This window comes from Mauremys mutica, chromosome 1 (assembly GCF_020497125.1).
Source record: "Mauremys mutica isolate MM-2020 ecotype Southern chromosome 1, ASM2049712v1, whole genome shotgun sequence".
Classification (NCBI taxonomy): domain Eukaryota; kingdom Metazoa; phylum Chordata; order Testudines; family Geoemydidae; genus Mauremys; species Mauremys mutica.
Window position 1 is genome coordinate 253895547 of NC_059072.1, and position 24716 is coordinate 253920262.

At 41.0% G+C, this 24716-nt stretch overlaps 1 protein-coding gene across 4 annotated transcripts in view; it reads left to right on the forward strand.

Moving 5' to 3' along the window:
* Positions 1 to 24716, forward strand: part of DCUN1D2 (defective in cullin neddylation 1 domain containing 2) — a 55663-nt gene that overhangs the window by 29150 nt on the left and 1797 nt on the right. For all 4 annotated transcript variants that reach the window (XM_045007348.1, XM_045007342.1, XM_045007365.1 and 1 more), the window contains exon 5: positions 15299 to 15381. In XM_045007348.1, the coding sequence (XP_044863283.1) occupies positions 15299 to 15381 (83 nt within the window). The remainder of the gene's footprint in view (positions 1 to 15298; positions 15382 to 24716) is intronic.

Below are 24716 nucleotides of genomic sequence, written 5' to 3' on the forward strand. Positions count from 1 at the left end.
ACTGGTTGGAGTGTCCCCATACCTGTGGTGATTTACCTCTCTGCCAGCTGCTCTGGATGCCTGAAATGATGTACTTGCACAGCTAGGGAGTGGTGCGTGACTGCTCTTGCAGCTTCCCTTTGTTTCCCTGTCAGAAAGTCATTTTTCTGCAGGGAGGCAAAGAAATCTGCAGGGAACATGAATTCTGTGCAAGTGCAGGAGTAATAAGCAGAAAGGGACTGAATTAAGGTTGCACAAGCAACCTAAGGAACATAAGAATGGTCATACTGGGTCTGACAGATGGTCCATCTAGCCCAGAATTGTATCTTCTGACAATGGCAGGTGCTAGAGGCTTCAGAGGGAATGAACAGAATAGGACAATTTATCAAGTGATCCATCCCATTTTCCAGGCCCAGCTTCTGGTAGTCAGAGGTTTTGGGACACCCAGAGCATGGGTTGCATCCCTGATCATATTGGCTTGGATGGACCTATCCTTCATTAACTTATCTAATTCTTTTTTTAATTCAGTTAAACTTTTGGCCTTCAAAGTATCACCTGACAGTGAGTTCCACAAGTTGACTGTGTATTTTGTGAAGAAGTACTTCCTTTTGTTTGTTTTAAACTGCTGCTTGTTAATTTCATTGGGTGACCCTTTGTTCATGTGTTATGTGAAGGAGGTAAATAATACTTCCACATTCACTTTTTCCACGCCATTCATGATTTTATAGACCTTTACCATATTCCCCCTTAGACTCTTTTCTAAGCTGAACAGTCTGTCTTTTAATCTCTCCTCACATGAAAGCTGTTCCATGCCCCTAATATTTTTTGTTGCTGTTCTCTGTACTTTTTTCAATTCTAATATATCTTTTTGAGATGGGGCAACCAGAACTGCACACAATATTCAAGTTGTTGGGTTTACCATGGATTTATATAGTGGTGGTATGATAGTCTCTTTTTTTATCTATCCCTTTCCTAATGGTTCCTAACATTCTGTTAGCTTTTGTGACTGCCGCTGCATGATTAGCAGATGTTTTCAGAGAACTATCCACAATGACTCCAAGATCTTTCTCGAGTGTAAAAGCTAATTTAGACCCCATCATTTTGTATGTGAACGTTGAATTTCATCTGCCATTTTGTTGCCCAGTCACTCCGTTTTGTGTAATTCCTTAGTAACTCTTCACAGTCAGCTTTGGACTTGATGCTAAATTACTCAAGACAGTTATCTGCAAACTTTGGCACCTCACTGTTTCACCCTTTTTTCCAGATCTCCTTTGTAAAAACAGACCATTTATTCCTCCCCTTTGTTTCCTAGCTGTTAACCAGTTACTGATCCATGTGAGGAACTTCCCTCTTATCCCATGACTAGGGCCCTACCAAATTCACGGCCATGAAAAACATGTCACGCACTATGAAATCTGGTCTCCCCCTGTGAAATTTGGTGTTTTGTGCGCTTTTACCCTGTATTGTATAGACTTCACGGGGAAGACCAGCATTTCTCAAATTGGGGGTTCTCACCCAAAAGGGAGTTGCAGGGGGATAGCAAGGTTATTTTAGGGGGGCCTCTCTTACTTCTGCGCTGCCTTCAGAGTTGGGTGGCCAGAGAGCAACGGCTGGTGGCCGGGCGCCCAGCTCTGAAGGCGGCGCCCTGCCAGCAGCAGCACAGAAGTAAGGGTGGCAATACCATACCATGCCACCTTTACTTCTGTGCTGCTGCTTTCAGAGCTGGGCAGCCAGAGAGTCGCGGCTGCTGACTGAGGGCCCAGCTCTGCAGGCAGCCGTGTAGAAGTAAGGGTGGCGATACCATACCATGCCATCCTTACTTCTGCACTGCTGCTGGCGGTGCTGCCTTCAGCTTCCATTCTCCAGCTGCCCAGGTCTGAAGGCAACGCAGAAGTAAGGGTAGCAGTACCGCAACCCCCACTACAATAACTTTGTGACACCCCACACACACAACTCCTTTTTGGGTCAGGACCCCTACAATTACACCACCATGAAATTTCAGTTTTAAATAGTTTCATGAAATCATGAAATTTACAATTTTTTAAATCCTATGACTGTGAAATTGACCAAAATAGACCGTGAATTTGGTAGGGCCCTACCCATGACTGCTTACTTTGCATAAGAGCTTTTAATGAGGAACCTTGTCGAAAGCTTTCTGAAAGTACACTATATCCACTGGATCATCTTGTCCATATCTTTGTTGACACCCCTCTCTTTCCCCCCTCACCCTGCCCCCCAAAAATTATACATTGGTGAGGCATGATTTCCCTTTAGAAAATCCATGTTGACTCTTCCCCAACATATTGTGTTCATTTGTGTCTGATAATTCCCTCTTAATTCTGGCATTTCTTAACTCTAAACTTCTTGATGGTGCAACCTTAACATTCTTTTAACATAGATATTTTTGTGTCTATTTATAGGCAGAGCAGGTAGCACCAATTATACTTAAGGTTGCCCACGAAGTTCCAATTATAAGACCACTTTCTATAAATATAGAAGAGGTCAGGGAAAGTAGACCGTGCATAAACAGTATTACTTTTCTACTGTGGGCACTGTAGCTTGTAGCAAGCAGCTCAACAAATAAACTAAAGGGTCTTCATAATAGTGACGCTTATTTAAAGCAGCAAAGCTTTACAGAATCAGTAAGAAGATTAAGCTTCAACAGAAGAGAGAAAAAATGCAATTACCAGGTTAGCCAATTAATCTCAAAAGACAGAGCTGTAATAACAGTAGTCTAGTTGTTTCACAGCCATAAAATAACGATGGGGAAGAATGTACCATTTATGGTGTTAGGAACTTAATTAGCTTGCCAGCAAGAAGTATTCAGACTCAAATATTTTTCTAAATGATTTAAAGATTCTCAAAGAAAGTGAGTGCACCTGTCAGGGGTTTTTGTTTGTTTGTTTTTAAAGAGCAGTATTACTTCCTCTACTTCCTCCTCTTCTTTTAGTTTTAACTTTAGTAATTTTAAGTTGTAATTGTTTTTTTGTTTTTATTCTCTGAAAAGGAAACAGCTGTAAAATTGAACACTGCTACATAAAGAGCATTTTTGTTAAGTGGTTCAAGACAGGTGGGACTTTTCCCCGTGGCCAATGCCTCCTGTAGTCCTAAAGCTCTCCTCCTGCACAGCAAGTTGTACTAGTTCATATTAACCTTAAACCCTGGTTTTAGGAGGAAGCAAAGGAAGTAGCTCTGCAACCAACTTCTTGCTACCATGTTTTTTAAACTCTGTGAATGTGCCTCATCCAAGTGCTTTATTCCCTATATCCGTTTGCAAACTTGAACAAATCACATCTCGTTTTCCTCTTCTGTAGGGAATGAATGCCAGCCGAAATCAGTGGAGCCTTTCCATTGACTGCAATGGGGTTTCAGTCAAGCCCTAAAATGGGTTAATAGTGCTTGCCCACCTTTATCAAAACACATTGTGATCTGTGGATGAAAAGCACAGTATGTTAGTATTTAATGTTTTGCATATTTCTCACATCCCAGCCTCTTGTTACGTTGTCCATCTAGTCAAGAATAGGTTGGGCATATAGCTTTGTGGAGAGCCCACTGGTATTGCTGCTGGGTAAACCATAGAATGTCACTACAATATAATGGCCTGTTTTTTAATCCCCATGTTGATTGTGCTGATTTGGTAGCACTTCCATCCCCTGATTGCCCAGGGAGGAAGAGGCTGCACCAAAGGGATATTTTAAATATATTTTTATATTTTTAAGGGTCATAGGATCATAAGCTAAATATGAGTCAACAGTGTAATACTGTTGCAAAAAAAAGCTAACATTCTAGCATGTATTAGCAGGAGTATTGTAAGCAAGACACGAGAAGTAATTCTTCCATTCTACTCCATACTGATAAGGCCTCAACTGCAGTACTGTGACCATTTCTGGGCGCAAAATTTCAGGAAAGATGTGGACAAATTGGAGAAAGTCCAGAGGAGAGCAACAAAAATGAGTACAGATCTAGAAAACATGACCTATGAGGGAATATTGGGAAAAAATGGGTTTGTTTAATGTGGAGAAGAGTGTCTGAGGGTGGGCATAACAGTTTTCAAGTATATAAAAAGTTGTTACAAGGAGGAGGTAGAAAAATTGTTCTCCTTAACTGCTAAGGATAGGACAAGAAGCAATGGTCTTAAATTGCAGCAAGGGAGGTTTAGGTTGGATGTTAGGAGAAACTTCCTAACTGTCAGGGTAGTTAAGCACTGGAATAAATTGCCTAGGGAGGTTGTGGAATCTCTGTCATTGGAGGTTTTTAAGAGGAGGTTAGACAAATACCTGTCAGGGATGGTCTAGATAATACTTAGTCCTGCCATGAGTGCAGGGACATGGACTAGTAGACCTCTCAAGGTCCCTTCCAGTTCTACGATTCTATGAAGATGGTGATTAACTTTTATAAACAATGGCAAATGTCATGGGGTTCTTTTCCTGTGTCCGATTGTGAAAACCCAGCATAATTAGTGAAAGTATACTGGCCTTTATTTTTATAACACTTTTTAAATATTTTTCTTTCTCTTGCCATTTCATGTAATATTAATTTTGTCCCAAAAGAAAAAAAGATCTTAAATTCATGAATGGCAACTGATGAGCATGCCCTGCAGATATTAATGTTTATTGAGTGTTTATAAACAAAAGTATCAGAGGGGTAGCCGTGTTAGTCTGGTTCTGTAGAAGCAGCAAAGAATCCTGTGGCACCTTATAGACTAACAGACGTTTTGCAGCATGAGCTTTCATGGGTGAATACCCACTTCTTCAGATGCAAGTGAAGAAGTGGGTATTCACCCATGAAAGCTCATGCTGCAAAACGTCTGTTAGTCTATAAGGTGCCACAGGATTCTTTGCTGCTTCTATAAACAAAAGGCTCATGAGGATACTGTCTGTCTCCACAATGTAATCAGGTTTCTGTATCTCTATGGAATTATCAAGTCTTGTTTAAATACATGACTATTCACATTATATAGTTATAATTACCACTGAGGTGGCTGTAGAAAGTGCAGCATTTATATCCTTTTATTTTATTTAAAGTGAATTTTGTAATATGGTATTACATCACTGTGGGTTTGGCTCTGCTTGCCACAGTTTCAAGCTTAACAGAGTGAAAGTCACCTGTGCTACTTGCTTCAGATTTAGAGTCTCTAGGAACACACAAAGACCAAGGGTAGTGACCACACACACATTCACAAGTACAAGATCTAGTCTGTTTTACAAGTTTTATTAAAGTTATCATTACCCAACTTGCAAATACGGTTATACTCACATCCTTAACAATAGTGTTAGGGTCTCTCATGGATTGCTCATCAGTAGATGGATGGTTCCTGCTGGAGTTTCCCATAGGGAGCTCAATTTTCCTGCTCTGGGCAGCTCCTTTTTATACTGTGATTTTTATCTATACCTTATTAGCATTTACACATATCATGCTGGTTAGGGCATGTGTTAGAAAAATGTGATTACTGGGCATCTTGTAAGCTAAACATTACTGTTAATTTTTCACAATATCACCCATTGGTACATCTTTTCCCATAATCTTGTGGCATAGGATCATTCTTTGGTCACTTACTTGTGTCAAGCATTTCTTATCTCCAAAGCCTAAAATAGCTAAGCTAAAATCTTGCAGGCCTCAGCCTACAAACCTTGTGTTTCAGCCCTACTTACTTAGATATCTAATATATAATTATCCCTTCTAACTACTGATCAGTCTTATACTTCTATAATCCTACAACGTAACTCTATTTAGCATACATTGATTATATATGACATAACATGTTAGTTAATCATAACCACACAGTAAATGAACAATAAACTAAAATCATTGGCTATACATTTGACAGAAGAGGTTAACACTGATAGAGAATACTTTCAGTTTCTCAAACTGCTGACTCTTGATTTGTGAGCTACCTCTTAGTTCAGACTTCCAAGAACATGGTTAACTACCCCTTTAACATAGCCTGAAAGTCAATTTATTGGGGGGGAGGCACAAATGGTGGCATTAAGAGCATAAAAAATCCTCTGCTCTTAGATTCCTTGATAGAGTTCTGTATCTCAAAGCTTTTAGGGTACCAACCCTTGCAAGGGCTGAATCCATTACCTCCTCTCTCATAATTATGTATTAGGAGCTAAGTGCCTGCAACTAATATCTTTGGTGTAAAATTAGCCTTCTAATGCCTCAGATAGTGTGTGATTGTATTATATAGGCTGCATAACTTGCTACATCCAGATGTTTAAAAAATAGGAGTATTATTTCTTATTATTTCTCACAAAATTGTCTCAGGCAAAAGAGAGTCCTTACACTTCCTGTGGGATTTTTTTATTGTTAATCTATCACCCTTAGTTACTCATCTAGATTTCATTCTTCCCAGATATCTATTTAGATGAGCTGTTTAAGATGCTATATGTATTTGGCTATGGGAAAGGTGTTTTTAAGAGCCCTGTGACCATCCCTTTCATCCTTCATTCCTGGTTGGTCATGATGCTGTTGCAGGTTTTTACATTAGGTTCAGACCAATGTGACCAAACCATCAACAAGTCCAAAACAACAATGGATATGCTTTGCAGCCTACTTTAATTTTACCAACTATTTCTCCGTATCTTAACAGTGTAGTTTGCCATATACTAACAGACCACTGAGCAGCTGTTCTATACCATAACCAAAAAGACCTGTACATTTATTTATACTAAAATTATTCTAAACTTCTGGAGCTTCTAATTTAGATGAAAAGCTATTTCCAGAGATATGTTCTTCTTCTGTCTTTTTCACCTATAAGACTTTCACCCTCAGAATATAATATGGGGGAGACTATGTAGATAAGAACATAAGAATGGCTATACCGGATCAGACCCAATGGTCCATCTAGCTCAGTATACTCTCTTCCAACAGTGGCCAGTGCCAGATGCTTCAGAAGGAATTAACAGGACAGTTATCAAGTGGTCCATCCCATGTTGTCCAGTCCCAGCTTCTGGCAGTCAGAGGTTTAGGGACACCCAGAGCACGGGGTTGCTAATATCCATTGATGAACCTATCTTCCATGAACTTATCTACTTCTGTTTTGAACCCAGTTATAGTTTTGGCTTTCACAACACCCCCGGCAATGAGTTCCACAGGTTGATTGTTTATTGTGTAAAAAAAAACTTCCTTATGTTTGTTTTAAACCTGCTGCCTGTTAATTTCATTGGGTGATCCCTGGTTTGTGTGTTATGTGAAGAGGTAAATAACACTTACGCATTCACTTTCTCCACACTCTTCATGGTTTTATAGACTTTTATTGTATTCCTCTCCCCCACCGCTCCCCTCCATCATCCATTTTCTAAGAAGAACAGTCCCAGTCTTTTTAATCTCTCCTCATATGGAAACTCTTCTATACCCCTGATCATTTTTTGTTGCCATTCTCCGTACTTTTTCCAATTCTTAATATATCTTTTTTTGAGATGAGGTGACCAGAACTGCACGCAATATTCAAGGTGTGGGTGTACCAGGGATTTGATGTCTCCGACTCAAAGAATATTTCCTATGGACTTCTACATAGATTGCTTCTGTCGTCGTGCATGGGCCGAAATTGTGGAAAAGCAGCATCACTTGCCCCGTAACCTCAGCCTTGCTGAACACAACGCCATCAACAGCCTCAGGAACGACTCTGACATCATAATAAAAAAGGCTGACAAAGGAGGTGCTGTCGTCGTTATGAATAAGTTGGAATATGAACAAGAGGCTGCTAGGCAGCTCTCTAACTACACATTCTACAGTCTATTATCCTCTGATCCCACTGAGGATTACCAAAAGAAACTACAGCATCTGCTCAAGAAACTCCATGAAAAAGCACAGGAACAGATCTGTATAGAGACATGCCTAGAAACCCAACCAGGGGTATTCTGTTTGCTACCCAAGATCCATAAACCTGGAAATACTGGACACCCCATCATCTCAGGCATTGGCATCCTAACAGCAGGATTGTCTGGCTATGTGGATGTCTCCTCAGGTCCTATGCTACCAGCACTCCCAGCTATCTTCGATACACCACTGACTTCCTGAGGAAACTACAATCCGTTGGTGATCTTCCAGAAAACACCATCCTGGCCACTATGGATGTAGAAGCCCTCTACACCAACATTCCACCCAAAGATGGACTACAAGCCATCAGCAATAGTATCCCTGATAATGTCACGGCAAACCTGGTGGCTGAACTTTGAGACTTTTTCTCACCCACAACTATTTCACATTCGGGGACAATATATACCTTCAAATCAGTGGCATTGCTATGGGTACCCACATGACCCCACAGTATGCCAACATCTTTATGGCTGACTTAGAACAATGCTTCCTTAGCTCTCATCCCCTAATGCCCCTACTCTACTTGTGCTACATTGATGACATCTTCATCATCCGGACCCATGGGAAGGAGGCCCTTGAGGAATTCCACCATGATTTCAACAATTTCCATCCCACCATCAACCTCAGCCTGGACCAATCCACGCAAGCGGTCCATTTCCTGGATGCTACTGTGCTAATAAGCGATGGTCACATAAACACCACCCTATACCGGAAACCTACTGACCACTATACTTACCTATATGCCTCCAACTTCCATCCAGGATACATCACATGATCCATTGTCCACAGCGAAGCTCTAAGATACAACCGCATTTGCTCCAATCTCTCAGACAGAGACAAATACCTACAAGATCACTATTGAGCATTCTTAAAACTACAGTACCCACCTGCTGAAGTGAAAAAAACAGATTGACAGAGCCAGAAAAGTACCCAGAAGTCACCTACTACAGGACAGGCCCAACAAAGAAAATAACAGAACGCCACTAGCCGTAATCTTCAGCCCCCAACTAAAACCTCTCCAGCGCATCATCAAAGATCTACAACCTATCCTGAAAGACGATCCCTCACTCTCACAGATCTTGGGGGACAGACCAGTCCTCGCTTACAGACAGCCCCTCAACCTGAAGCAAATACTCACCAGCAACCACACAGCAAAAATGCTAACCCAGGAACCTATCCTTGCAACAAAGCCTGATGCCAACTCTGTCCACATATCTATTCAAGTGACACCATCATAGGACTTAATCACATCAGCCACGCCATCAAGGGCTCATTCACCTGCACATCTACCAATGTGATATATGCCATCATGTGCCAGCAGTGCCCCTCTGCCGTGTACATTGGCCAAACCGGACAGTCTCTACGCAAAAGAATAAATGGACACAAATCTGACATCAGGAATCATAATATTCAAAAAACAGTAGGAGAACACTTCAACCTCTCTGGTCACTCAATAACAGACTTAAAGGTGGCAATTTTGCAACAGAAAAGCTTCAAAAGCAAACTCCAATGAGAAACTGCTGAACTAGAATTAATTTGCAAACTAGATACCATTAACTTGGGCTTGAATAGAGACTGGGAATGGCTGGGTCATTACACAAATTGAATCTATTTCCCCATGTTAAGTATCCTCACACCTTCTTGTTAACTGTCTGGAATGGGCCATCTTAATTACAAAAGTTTTTTTTTCTCCAGCTGATTATAGCTCATCTTAATTAATTAGCCTCTTAGAGTTGGTATGGCAACTTCCACCTTTTCATGTTTTCTGTATGTATATATATATCTTTTTACTATATGTTCCCATTCTGTGCATCTGATGAAGTGGGCTATAACCCACGAAAGCTTATGCTCAAATAAATTTGTTCGTCTCTAAGGTGCCACAAGTACTCCTGTTCTTTTAGTGGCACTAGGATATTTTCTGTCTTTTTATCTATCCTTTTCCTAAAGTGGTTCCTAAGGTGATTTCATCTTATTTATGAAGATGCTTTTATGTCTGTACAATGTTAAAGTAAATAATCCCAAGACTTACACACTGAATCTAAGCCCACACAGAGAATGTTCTTGCAGGACATAAAACACCCATGGCCTAAGGAGTCTCATAATTTCTAAGTACTTCAAATTCATTGTAGTGGTTGTATGACCTCCCCCTGCAGCTTTTGGCAACTTTGTATTCCATTAGGAGGTATGTTTTCTTTTTTTAAGTAGCCAAACATGTTTGAGGAAATAGGGAGATCCTGAGTTAGGCCTAACTTCATAAGCAGGTAATGTATGCATGATATGTGTATTATTGCAGGTATGGGTAGCAGCTGTTATCACTGAAGTTGAGCTCCAAATTCCATTCCTATCCCTATGTTTCAGTTGTTCATAACTTTATCCAATAAATTCCTTTTTGATGTGACGTTTTTTCCATGCTTGGATTCTCAGCCCAAAGGAGAAAAATCAGGTCAGCCAAGTTTATTCAAGTACAAAGACTTTTTTCCAAATTTTCTGATTAAAAGGTTTTGCATACTAAAAACTTCTTTAAATAGCTGAAACTACAAAATGCAAAGTTCTCTTGTCTTGTAGGTTTCACTGAGACTTCAAAAAAGCTGTTATTTCAGTGATTTTAAAGTTATGAGCATGTAAATTGACCAATTTTGCTTATTTGCAGTGGAGTTTTTCTTTGAGTTTTGCAGTGTATTAAGGAAAAATGCTAATGATGCCCAGTAGTCCTTCAGTTTATTGGCACAGTTAAACTGGAAGCTAGGTCCATCAAGTTTAGAAGCTCTGATGAGGCTGGTAGAATGTAAAATTCCCAAATAATTCCATATCTCACTTCTACCTTTTTGGGGGGGGGGGGAGGGGGAAGAGTAGAGATTAAATGTAAAAAAACGGAAAAAAGAACAAAAAGCGTTAATGCAACATTAAGTTTGAAAAATCGGACACTTAAGTGAGGAAAGTCTTAAGATTTATGTTTCTCCCCTATGAATTTGATTTTTTTGTAGATCTCTCCATGAGTAGTATTTTTTTCTATTCCTATGTTCTCTCTTAATGTAATTTTTAATGCAATTATTACTATACAGTATAAAATGTATAGGATATGCAGTGTGACCAAGTTAACACTGCAGGAACAAACTTAATTTTTGGAATGTTATGACTTTTGGAGATCTTGATTTTTGCAGTGCTAGGACTGAGGAATCTTAGAAATGTAGGGCTGGAAGGGATCTTGAGAAGTCGTCAAGTCCAGCCCCCTGCGCTGTGTCAGGGCCAACTAAACCTAAATCATCCCTGACAGTTGCTTATCCTTACTGTTGTTAAAAACTTGCAAATGATGAAGATTATACAACCTCACCTGGAAGTCTATTCCAGCGTTTAACTACCCTTTTTTATATTTAGAAAATTTAGAATATTTTATATATTTTTCCTAATATCTAACCTAAATCTCCCCTGTTGAAGATTAAGCCCACTACTTCTTGTCCTATCTTCAGTGAACATGGAGAACAATTTATCACAATTCTCTTTATAAGAACCCTTAGCATATTTGAAGACTGTGACCAGGTCTCAGTCTTCTTTTCTCAAGACTAAACATGCCCAGTTTTTTTAACCTTTCCTGATAGGTCAGGGTTTCTAAACCTTAATCATTTTGATAAATGGACTCTTCCTAATTTGTCCACATCTTTCCTAATGGGTGATGCCCAGAACTGGACACAGTACTGCAGCTGAGGCATCACCAGTGCCGAGTGGAGTGCAACAGTTGCCTCTTGTGTCTTACATACAACACCCCTGATAATCATTAATGCTAACTTTACTACCCATTATGAATTTTTCTCTTTGCTATCTGTCTCAGAAATCACTACATAAAAGAGAATTTAGAAATATGAATGTGTAGTTCTACCTTCTGCATGAGAAGTATGCTTATTGTACATTGTTATATCAAGCCTGTCCTATATTTTTGTTGCCTACTGTGCAAGAGCTTGCTTGCACATTCACACAGAGAATTCTCCTCAAAGTATAGTACTAATGTTAGAATAACATTTAACATTCCCCAAAACTTTTTCACTATATTAAATACAATCTTGAAATAATCAAGTTCACTTTAATTAACAATAAACATTTTCATAATTGAGACGTTCTATTTAAATATAGATGCTATAATAAATCAAATAAAGCCACAGAGAATGTCTATCCCTTGAGTCTGTAACAGGTGTATTTAATCTAATATTCTAAAACTTTTCTCTCAGAAAAGTAGTGTTTTCCTATAATGTGCATTTCAATGTAAAATGTCACATGGTGGTGTTGGAAGGTTGATTTCTCTATGTTGGAAAGGATAACATTTCATAATTATGAGCTGAGTGACCATTGCCAAAACCAGTCAACTCATAATGAATCATAGAAACCATAATATTATTCACATTAGTTCCTCTATTCATTCAATATTAAGTACACATGAGTAGTGGAATAAAATAGTTGTGTACAATATCCCCTTGTACTAATATCATTTTTGTTCTGACTATATTATATGTTAACTCTTTCCAAATAAATGTTTGTCTTGGTGTGTTTTAAATACAGTCATAATTTTTCTTACAATAAGTTTATCTATTGCATGATTGTGGACCATCATGTCCATAAAATGAGGAGATGAGTGCCAGATCATCACACAGCGAAGGTTGGAAATGCTCTATCAGTTTATGCTTTTTCTTTAAAACTTTTGTTGTATTAAATGTTACCTTAATCTCTAAAGAACATAAGCTATTCAGTACGTTAGGTTGCAAACAAAATGCCTTGGGAAAAGAAGGCAACTTACCTAGCAAGACTTTTTTTGTTGTTGTTGTTTTCCTAAAGCCAGTCAGAGTTATAGGCTGAACCAGCTCAGTCTTAACTTAGTCCCATCTTATGAATGTATGACAATAGTTTCTTATGACAAATTTCCCCCCCACCTCCTCGCACAGGTCCCTTTACTCATTCATTGTGTATTTCAGATAGAAAATTAAGTAGGATTCTTTGGTGTATGGACCTTGGGTCCATAGCACCTCAGCCTTAGTGATTGTTGTAGCATGATGTGTAGCAAATGAGAGGAGTCTGCAGGAAGAGGAAGAATAGCTTTATGATCAGAGCACTGGACTGAGATGTAGGAAATACGGGCTCTGCCACAGATTTTTCTATCTGGAAATATAGTAGTTCCAGGGTGAAAATGGGCGATAATGGTAAGGATAGAAAAAATTCGGAACCAGCTATTTCATTCACTGAACACCATTTGTTCAGTGCAGCAGAAGAGGCAGGAATCCTGCGGAAAACAGTGTATGATGATATAATATAACTATTATGCATACAGTCAAGAGGACAGAGATGAAGGTGATTGGGCACCTTTACCTTTGTCAATTCCTGACTTTTTAGTGCTTCTCTTCACAACTTTAATGCAGTTGTTTGTATATTAGTATACACACACGCATATGTAAATACAGCCTGCTTTAACAATGTACCAAATACATCCACATCTTCCCTTTCAAACTTATGAATTGTCTTCAGTCCAAACAGTTGCCTTTTGAACTGTGACATGACAGAGCTGTAATAATCAAATCTGAAATGTTAGTTATGTTCCTCTGCTGTAACTTGGTGGAGGTGGGGACTTTCTCTTTATACCTTATCGGGATTTTCTCTAACAGCTTCATTTTTTGTATACCCATATATCTTACACTGAATGTGTGTGTGTAATTTGCTAGAGGCTTTTACTTCATTCTCCTGTTGTACAGAAACATACACGTTCTTATCTGCAAGGATCACTAATAGTGGAGGCCTAGGCGTCCTGGGCAGTTAGGAATGAATATAGGCCTTCAAGAAAGCATCCTTTTCCCCCCATCCCCTAATATAGCCTCCACTCTTCCATATGCGTGCACTGCATTACAGATTGCTTCTGCTGGAGGGTGTGGACTAAATTCTGAGTTTTTAAATGCTGGTCTTGGGTAATTTAATGTTGCTGTAGAACAAAATAAGGTCACATATCCGCATAAATGTTCTCATTAAGTATACTGTAGAGTAGAGGGGTATGGGCAAGGTAACACTTCCATCATAAACCTATGTTTTCAGCCAGAATTTCTGGATAATTTCTTATGGGCTAGGACTCCTGGACAAGTACACTATAATTCATGATTAAAACTAATCTCTCTCTCTCAGTAGATATTTGAAAAGGAGGCACTACTACTAATAAAAGTTAGTGGAATGTCTCAACTTAACAATCAGAACTACTTTGGGATCCAAAAATCCCCTGTTCAAGTTCCATCTGAATGTATCATCCCCCGATCCCCGGTGAACTAAGCAAAGGACAGTCACTCATTTAACACTTTGGTTACTTTGCTAAATTCTGAACTCCAGTATCCATGATATTAAAATTTGCTTTATTCTTCCCATGATTCACTTAAGCAACTAACTACTGTAGTCCACAGCCCAGATTTTCAAAAGAGTTCTTTTAATTTAAATACCTCCCCTTTTTTGGGTACCCAAATACCTTAAAACATTTACACCCAACTTTGAATGTATCTCAAGTTGAGTACTCCAAAAGTGAGGCACCCAAAATCACTAGTTGCTTTTGATAAATCGTGACGTAGGTCTTTAATATTGGGTATAGGCCTTCTTGTTGTAAGTGACTTGTAGAAAAGCTATACTGTCATGAGGGTTGCTGCAGAAATATTGTGCTCCAGATGACTGAAGGCTTTTTTTTTTTCCTTAAAAGCCTTAAGAAATGCCAATCTAACACACAAAATGGGCAAGGAAACAAGGCATCCGGCATCTTTCAAGCTGAATATCTTGATTTTTGTAAATTTAAATCCAAACATTAATGTTGAATGAATACCATTTTCTTCATGTGAATTGTTTTATGCATGTCTAGATGGATACTATATCAATACCTTTTACAAACTGGGGTTTAACCAGGGTTACTGATAATCACTGAGTGCTACCTATATAGGTAAAAGATACGTTAGGAAGCTCAATGATAATTTCAAGGTTTTGTTCCTCCTTTTATCCTTCTCTGTATATAATTGGGATTCCTTTATGCCTGCGTTGTTCCATATGCCATTATTGCTATTGAATTGCTATCTTCAATGGTAATCAAACCAGGCTGCTTTGATTATATATAACTTCACAAGGAACTAGTACTTCAAAATGTGAGTTTTTGAAAAGCTTTGAAAAGGCTTTTGTTACAAGTTAAAAGTAACCGAGCAAAGTCACACGCAGTAGTATGACCTATTTAACTGTTAAGCACTCCAGATCCACACTTAACAAGTACATCTTTGTGACTGTGTACCTGGAGTCATATCCTAGGCTTTTACATCTCAACACGCAGGCAGCTTTTTAAGACCATTAATCATAAAAAGAGATTTAAAAACTGGCCAATACATTTGTATAGTGAGTTGTATGGGTAAAATCAAAACTGAGAGCAGAATCGAGAGAGCTTTATAACTCTGAGAGTTTACTGTGTATAAAGCACTGTAATATGTGATTTTTTTTGTCTTGTTTTTTGCAGATTTAGAAATGGCAATTGCATATTGGAATTTAGTCTTATCGGGAAGGTTTAAATTTTTAGATCTTTGGAATAAATTTTTGTTGGTAAGTATATTTTTCTGTTCCTGTGTTAATGTGCGCGCACACACACACAAAAAAAGACAAGAGTACAGTGAATGACAGCAGATCTTTTTCAGCATCTTTGCTTTCCGAGAACTGATATGGAACGTTGTTAATAGGCACTAAATTAATCCTCTCTGTGATTTCTCTCATGGGGGAAAGAGAAATGATACCTAGAGGCAGTTTCATAAGGTATGCCTGTTTAGCAGCACGCCCCCCACCCCACCCCTGCTATCTGAGCATGATGCTGCAAACACACTCTGTCTCAGTTTCCCCTTACTAGGATTTTCTGTCTCCCAGGAATTCATGTGTCTCAGAGCTCCTCTTCATAACAACTTCTGAGCTCCCTTTACATCCCTTTGCTCTGGGATAGAGTGTTAATTCCCAGAGTGTTTCTTATGACTCCCTCTCACAGTCTCAGCCTTTCTGGGCTACCTTTCCCTCTTCTATGCTCTGGGATAAAGATCTGCCCCTTCTTCCCTGAGATCCTTCCAGAACTTACTTCAGGGGACCAACTTACTTCCTGTAGTTCTTCCTTCAGACTGATTTCTCTCTTCCCTTTTATGAGGCCCTGATATTTATCAGTCTGTCAAATGACTCCAATTAGTTAAGCCACCTTACACGGGGAGGCAGCTAATTATGGCAAAGGGGTGAGGGGAGCTGATTGAACAGGTCTGACTAGACCCAGGTCTCTTGGCCTTTAAGGAGCAGGCCTCCCTAGTCTGGGAACCACTTGACCCTGTACTCTCTATTTGTGAAGGCTGAAGATACAATCTGATTTCCTAAATTGTAGATTGAGCCCACATCCTGCCTATCCTCTGGCACATAGGCTTATCACAAGTGTGTTTTGTACCAAGCTAAAATGATCCATCTTTGTGATATTTATGCATACAATATCCTATTTTTAAATTTCAGTATTGTTGTGGCTGACTTGAGAGGTTGGGAGTCATTATTTTAAAATAAAAAATGGAGTGCATTTTTTCTGTTTGAGCGATTAGGTTGACTCCTTTTGTAGAGAGCAATCATTAACAAAATGTGACACTTACGGTATTTAAAAATATCAGTCTACTATCAGTACACTTCTGTAGGTGGTGGAATAAAAGTTGTACAAATTAGGCTTTAGAAACAAAGCCCAAAATACTGTCATTAAGCATCTGACTTACCTACTTTACTTCATTTACATGAAATTTCCATACACTTAGCATGGAAAATGTTTATCTTGAAAACATACAATTCTTGCAAACTTGACACCATCAAATTAGGCCTGAATAAAGACTGGGAGTGGCTGGGTCACTACAAAAATAATTTTCCCTCTGTTGATACTCGAACCTTCCTGTCAACTGTTGGGAATGGGCCACATCAATCCTAATTGAATTGGCCTCATTAGCACTAACCCCCGCCACTTGGTAAGGCAACTCCCATCTTTTCATGTGCTGTATATTTATACCTACCTACTGTATTTCTCTCCATGCATCTGATGAAGTGGGTTATAGCTCACGAAAGCTTATGCCCAAATAAATTTGTTAGTCTCTGAGGTGCCACAAGGACTCCTCATTTTTTCTTTGAGTAATTGTCCCTATGAGTGCTCCACTATAGGTGTGTCTGCATCCCTGCACTGCTGATCGGAGAACTTTGGTAGTAGTCCTGCCCGTGCATGCATTGTGGCCAGTGGGGAACAATGCTAGCCATGCGCAGGCAATCCTTCCTCCCTTCCTTCTCAACTGCCCCTGGCTAGAGACAGAGCTAGAGCTGTCCATTTGCAGATCATTAGTTCTCTTAGAATTGTTAATTTTAGCTTCTTTTGAAGCCCCTTTTATCTTTCTTTGCATCGTTTACTTTTTATTTTGGCTGTTGCCTTTAAGAAAAGAAAGGGACTTTGTCAACCCCACCCCCACCCCATAGGGATATGCCCAGAGAGCCGGGCTTCAAAAAGTGTCTCAGTTGCAATGAATCTATCCCACTGACTGACTGACACTTGCAGTGCATCGGCTACCTGGGAGAGAAACAGAAGTGTGGCTTGTGTCAGCAACTGAAGCCCAGATCAAGGAAGAACAGAGAACTGAGGCTCAAACTGCTACTCATGGAGTCAGCCCTTCAACCTCCGGAGTCCTGGTGGGAGCCTTCGCCACAGCCCTCCACTCTGAAGGGAGGTGAGCTTAGAGAGATGGCTGCGAGCCACTCATGTAAGGTCTCTAAGAAAAGGTCCATGAGTCCCCATAGCGAGCCCCGATCAAGCTGAAAACAATCCTCGCCTCAATCAATCAGTATCATCAGTACTGACGGCACCAAAGCCATTGAAATCTGGTATCCAGGGCATGCGCTTTACCGAACATCTGTATGGGAATCCCACTTGTTCAGTCTTCCCTATCTCTGCTTCTGACCACCAGTGCATCCCTCATAGGATGGAGTGCTCATCTCAATGGTCTTACAATACAGGGCAAATAGTCTCCAGCCGAGAGATGCCTCCACTTCAACCTACTCAAACTCAGAGAGGTCAGAAACGTGTGAGCTCACTTCCTCCCACTGATCAAAGATACGCACACAAGAGTCATGACAGACAATATGGCCTGCATGTATTACATAAGCAGCAAAGAGACCTGTGGCACCTTATAGACTAACAGATGTATTGGAGCATGAGCTTTCGTGTGTGAATACTCACTTTGTCGGATGCATGTAGTGGAAATTTCCAGGGGCAGGTATATATATATGCAAGCAAGAAGCAGGCTAGAGATAACGAGGTTAGTTCAATCAGGGAGGATGAGGCCCTCTTCTAGCAGTTGAGGTGTGAAAACCAAGGGAGGAGAAACTGCTTTTGTGGTTGGCTAGCCATTCACAGTCTTTGTTTAATCCTGAGCTGATGGTGTCAAATTTGCAGATGAACTGGAGCTCAGCAGTTTCTCTTTGAAGTCTGGTCCTGAAGTTTTTTTGCTGCAGGATGGCTACCTTTAAATCTGCTATTGTGTGTCCAGGGAGGTTGAAGTGTTCTCCTACAGGTTTTTGTATATTACATAAACCATCAGGGAGGTGCCAGGTCTCATTCCCTGTGTGTAGAAGCACTAAAACTATGAAACTGGTGCATCTCCCACAATATCTTAATATCAGCAGCCTACTTACTGGGAATATACAACACAATAGGGGACAGTCTCAGCCGCAAATTCCCACATGACCACAAATGGGAAATATGTTGTGGAATACCACCAAATCTATTCCAGCGATGGGGCACATTGATGTTAAAGCTGTTCACTACTTACCAAAACAAGAAATGACCACAGTGCTGTTCCAGACTGGGGATTGGACAACACTCCATGGGAGATGCCCTCCTCCCTCCATTGGACAAGGGCCTTCTTTATACCTTTCCCCCATTCCCTCTAATACTGAAAGTCCTGTTGACAGTGAAAATAGTGTGTGTGAACATCATACTGATTGCTCCCACCTGGCCCATACAGATGTGGTACCCTTACCTGTCACAGCTGGCACTATGTCCACTAATGACTCTTCCAATCACTCCTTACCTTCTGTTCCAGAATGAGAGGTGCATTTTTCATCCTACGTGCGGATTTGATGGCTCAGAACATGGCTCTTTCATGATTCCAGCACATAGAGACATCTTGCTCTGAGGAGGTACAGGAGGTGTTATTGCATAGTAGGAAAGGAGCTATTCGCCATACCTATCTACAAAAATGGAAGAGATTCCAAATCTGGTTCCAGCCCAAAGGTATCATCCCTAATACATCCATCCTGCTGGTGATCCTAGACTACCTGTTGACTCTCAAGAAATCAGGACTCTTATCAGTTCACTGAAGGGTCATCTAGCAGCAGTTGCAACCTTCCATCAGCCGGCAGAAGGATACTCAATTTCCTCACATCCAACTACAAAGAGCTTTCTCACCTCTTCCCACCACCCAGACTTCCCACGCGTCCGTGGGATCTCAACCTAATATTAAAAGGTCTGACATGGCCACCATTTGAACCCGTGGCCACTTGTTAATTAACTCACCTTTCCATGAAGACCGAATTCCTCATTGCCATCACCCTTGCAAGAAGGACTGGGGAAATAGTGGTTCTGATGGCGCATCCCTCTTTCACTGTGTTCTTCCCTGACAAGGTCGTGCTTAGACCACACCCAAAGTTCATTCCCAAGCTGACTTCCGCATTTCACCTCAATCAGTTTATTCACCTTCCAGCCTTTTATTCCAAAGCTCATCAGGATAATAGTGAAGCCATCCTCCATACGCTTGATGTGAGGAGAGCCTTGGCCTTCTATTTGGACAGGACAAGAGTCTTCAGACAATCTCAGAGACTCTTCCTCTCCATTGCAAATAGGTCAAAAGGTTCAGTGATTTCAGCTCAGAGACTCTCCAAGTGTATCTCAGGCTGTATTAAACTCTGTTAGGAATTGTGTAACGTAACACCCCCATCTTCAATACGCACTCATCCTAGGAGGTCGATCTCCTCCTCCAGCGCCTTCTCCAAGGGTATCCCTATATCAGAAATCTGCAGAGCAGCTACTTGGGCATCTGAACATACCTTTGCAGAATACTGTGCCATCCTGGGGGATTCGGCTGCAGATGCCAAATTCAGCGCCACAGTACTATCATCCATATCAGACTCAGCTCCGAAGTCCCAGCCTCCAGCGGTGGGCACTGCTCGGGAGTCACCTACAGTGGAGCACACATAGGGACACTACTCGAAGAAGAAGAGGTTTACTCACCTTGTGCAATAACGTGTCTCTGTGGGTGCTTCAGGACTCTGCTTCAGAGTTCTAGTTGACTGTGCGGTAGAGAAGGAACTGAGGAAGGATTGCCTGCGCACACTGGCTAGACTTGTGGCAGGCAGGGAGCAGCACATGTGCGGATGGAACGGACTGCTACCAAAATTCTCCGATCAACAGCGCAGGAATGCAGACGCATCTACAGTGGAGCACCCATAGGGGCACCCATCTTGAAGAACCATCATTACTGTACAAGGCAACTTCTTCTTTTGCAATTTATTAACATCTTTTCTCTGTACAAATAGACTTTTTACAGTTTACCCAAGGAAGCCGGTGATTTCAAAAGTACCGCTGTCTGTGGTCTTAGTGAAACCCAAGTATATGTTTTAAAATGTAAATATTTTCACACAAGTATACTTTGAATACAGCTCTGGGACAGCAGAGGTTTATTCATTATCTGAAAGTGAGGATTTTGTACACCTACTTGACAAAATTTGTCCTAAGATTTTGCATTGTGACTGCTTCTGAAAACTGGTTTTAAAAAAGTCAAACTCTAATAGGCACATTTAAGCTAACAAAAGGTTAAAATATGTAGCTTTCTCCATTTTGTCATGTACTTTAAATATGCTCTGAGAGACATCTGTTCAGATTCCTGCTTTTAGGAGCAGTAGTATAGGTGGGGCTGATACCATCTATTATTGTTTGCTTGACGCTTGCCATTATAAAACCCTGTTTTCAGTTGCTTATAACATTACTAAACTTTAACTGTTTGGGCTGAAATTTTCCTTGCTGGGTATCTGCCTCAGGCTGAATTGTTTTGGAAAATTTCAGCCAAAATAGTTCAGCCATTTCTGAGAACCAGGCTAGTGAAAAATGTTTTCCCCATGTTTTTTTCATTCTCATTCTTTGAGAAGCTCTAGTAACCCCACGCTGTGCAGTATGGGCTTTAAATTTGGCAGGAGGGTGGCCTTTGTGTCAGAGGTGTGTCTTTTGCTAGTCCCAAGAAAATCCACCCACATTTGCCCAAGTAATAGATCTTTCCAACAAGTTTATTTGAAAAACTGCAATATACAAATGCTCACTAGATTTGCTTGAGGTTTTTTGCTACAAACTGAAAATTCTATCTGAACAGACTGGCTGGACAAAGAGACTTGGATAAGTTTGAGGGGTGGAGACTAGGACTGGCTAAGTAAAGAAAACAGGACTAGAATGAGGAGCCAGGGTGAGGAATAGAGACAACTGGGATAGATTGGAAGGGACAGGTCAGAATAGGTCAAGCTTGAGAGCAGACGGAAGAGTCAGTGCCCACATGATCAGTGGTTCTCAACCAGGGGTACACAGAGGTCTTCAAGGGGGTACATCAACTCATCTAGATATTTGCCTAGTTTTACAACAGGCTACATAAAAAGCACTAGCGAAGTCAATACAAACTAAAATTTCATACAGACAATGACTTGTTAATACTGCTCTATATACTATACACTGAAATGTAAGTACAATATTTATATTCCAGTTGATTTATTTTATAATTATATGGTAAAAATGAAAACGTAAGCAATTTGTCAGTAACAGTGTGCAGTGACACTGTTGTATTTTTATGTCTCATTTTTGTGAGCAAGTAGTTTTTAAGTGAGGTGAAACTTGGGGGTACACAAGACAAATCAGACTCCTGAAAGGGGAACAGTACTCTGGAAAGGTCGAGAGCCACTGCACTAGAGAATACTCTCCCTGTTTAAACCTAGGAAATCACACAAAGACACCTACATTAAAAGAACATTAAGGCTGTAAAGTCAAACATTCAAAAGTTAGTAAAAGCCAGAATTAAGGTTACATAAGCAACCTTAATTTGGTCACTTCATGTATATGCATTACGATGGTCTTTAATTACATGAATACATGCTATTTTTTCCACAGGACCCCTGCCTCATTCAGTGCACGGGGTGGACCTGCTCTGTGGCTGTATTAGGACTGTGTAGTTAAAGAGGCTGTTGTCTGTAGGAGCCTCCTTCGTTTGTTGCAGAAGCTGGAAGGTGTGTGTAGTGAATGAGGCAGAGGATGGCAGTAAGAGAAAGAATGATCATGTGGTTAAGGCAGTTGAATGCTGCCAGAAATAATTGGATTCTATCCCTGCCTCTGCTACATAGTTCTTATGTGGTACTGGGCAAGTCACTTAAATCACTTTTCACAAGTGGTCTTTAATTGTGTTTTACTCATTTTCTGAATGCCCATCTCGAGACCATGGGGTCTGATTTGCAGAAGTGCTGAGCACTCCCAGATGCCACTGAAGTCAGTGGGAACCTTGCTTTGAACATACGAGTGCTATGTAGTGCTGTATAATACTAAGTACTCTGAAAAATCAGGTCCTATCTTGGAAAACATTTCTCTTGAATAAATATGGTTTTGCAATACATTCACTCCTTGTCTCTGATTATAAAAGTAGACCCAGTATATCCTTGCAGGTAGGCAACTTCAAAAACAGTAATGTCTCAAATTAGCCACCCAAAATTAGTGGCCACTTTTGACCTTATTCTCTGTGCCTAAACCCCCATCTGTAAATTGGGGGTAATACCCCATCATCTCATAGGGAAGTTTTGAAGATAGTATAATTGTTTGTGACAGTTAGTTACTTCTATTATGTTGAACACCACAGAAGAGCCCATGAAGAAGTTTATAATTCTGTCTTCAAAGCAGGGTTTGACTAATGTGCAGTAAACTGGGCATGGGACCACCATTTGAAAAAGGAAAAGAAAACAAAATATTGAATAGCTGCTCATTAAGCATAGTCCATTCTATACATTGAATGAGGCAAGGATCTTGTGGGGACAAATTAGTATATGATCATGTAATTAAAGACTATATATGCACAAAAAGCCTGAATTAAGATTGCACAGGCAACCTTAATTCTGGCACTTCCTAACCTTTTGCAGTGCTTGACCATGCAACCTTGATAATGTTCTTTTAATGTAGTTTTTTGTGTGTAACAGATTGTGACCAGGTTTTCTCCATGGCACCTGCTCATTCCTCAACTGGGCAGGTCTCCTCTGGTAGGTCACTGTTTCTTGCAAGGTCATGGTACGTAGGCCCTCTGCCCAAAGCACACTTCAGTCCTATACAGAATGGAAAACCACAGTTCCAAACAGGGTTGTCTGACGAATCTTTGATGGGACCCTGCCCTTCTGTCCTGGATTTACCTTCAAATAGTCTCGCTTCAGCTGATCCCTCAAGGTCTAGTCATCCCTTCTAGCATGTCTTGTCCAGATGGCAAGCTATCTCAGGCTTCCCTTACATCAGAAGTAGAACTCTGCTCTCCTTCCTGAGCAGCCCTGAACTGGGCTAGGTCTCTCCTCTCCCCTGCAGGTGTAGCGGGGCCAGGCCAATTGGGTCCACAGGCTCGCCAGTGTGGGGCCTTATCTGCCCATCACATAGATAGTTTATTGAATTATTTTCAGTTTCCCTAGAAGTAATGTAGCAGGAGGATGTTCTCTGTAACGATGCAAGTAATTATTTTGTCATAGCAAATACAAGTTTTAATCAAATAATCTGTTAGTTTATGAACCAAAAGAGTTAGTTTCCTTGTAAATCAACTGTATGCTTAAATCAGAGGTCCCAAAAGTGTGGGGCCTGCCCACCTAGGGGGCACAGCAAGTCTTTCGGGGAGGAGGAGCACATGATGGATCCAGGCCAGCCCCCCCGGGACAGGAAGGGAGCGCCACCCAGCCCCTCTCCACCCACAGCTCTGTTCTAGTCCCATCCCCAGCCGTGGTCCAGCTCTGCACCCGGCTGGGGGCCTGGCTGTGAATCTGGCATGGGCTCTGCTCCCGCTCCAGCCTTAGCCCCTGGCCATGGCTCTGTTCCCACCTGAGGCTGAGGCTGGGGGCAGGAGCAGAGCCAGAAGCAGAGCTGCAGCTCGGTCCCTGGCCTCGCTCTTGGCTCCCTTACCCCTGTCTGCGTCCCCCCTCCCAGCCATGCCTGGCTCCGGGGGACGGGGCATTAATAAGGGTAAGGGAGGGCACGGCCCTCAAAAATTTGGGGGCTGCTGGCTTAAATCTTGAAGTGCTCTGATCTGTGAGTCCCAGTGCAAAACCCAAAGAATACTCTTGTTTATTAAACATATTTGTTAAATATATTTCTCTGCTGTTGCTACTACTCCACTAAAAGCTGTGTGAGGCAGTGGAAAGGGGTAGCATTTTTTTAAATGCTCAGGAGCTAATAGGGACTCCCGTACATATGGAAACACCAGAGGTTTCTTTTGGTTCCTTTATAGGACCTCCCTATGTTTTTTGGTGGTATATCCAGCCTGCTGCCCACCTGTGACTAGATTTTTCCCTTTTGCCATTGACTGTTTTCACCCACAATCTCTGGCCTCTCTCCAGCAACCTTATGCCTGTCTCAGCCTGTACCCTCTGTACCCACCCACACACCAGTTTTTTGATTCCTCATGTCATCTGGTGACATCATTTTCCCCCTACTGGCCAGAAGTGGAGCTGATCTTGCAGCTTTAAATACAGTCTGATCCCCTGCTGAAGCAACCAGGACTGCAAATGGGGAGTAGGGATCTGAACTTTGGCTGGTTGCTTGTCTGAGTGCTTGATCCTAACAGTCACTGTTC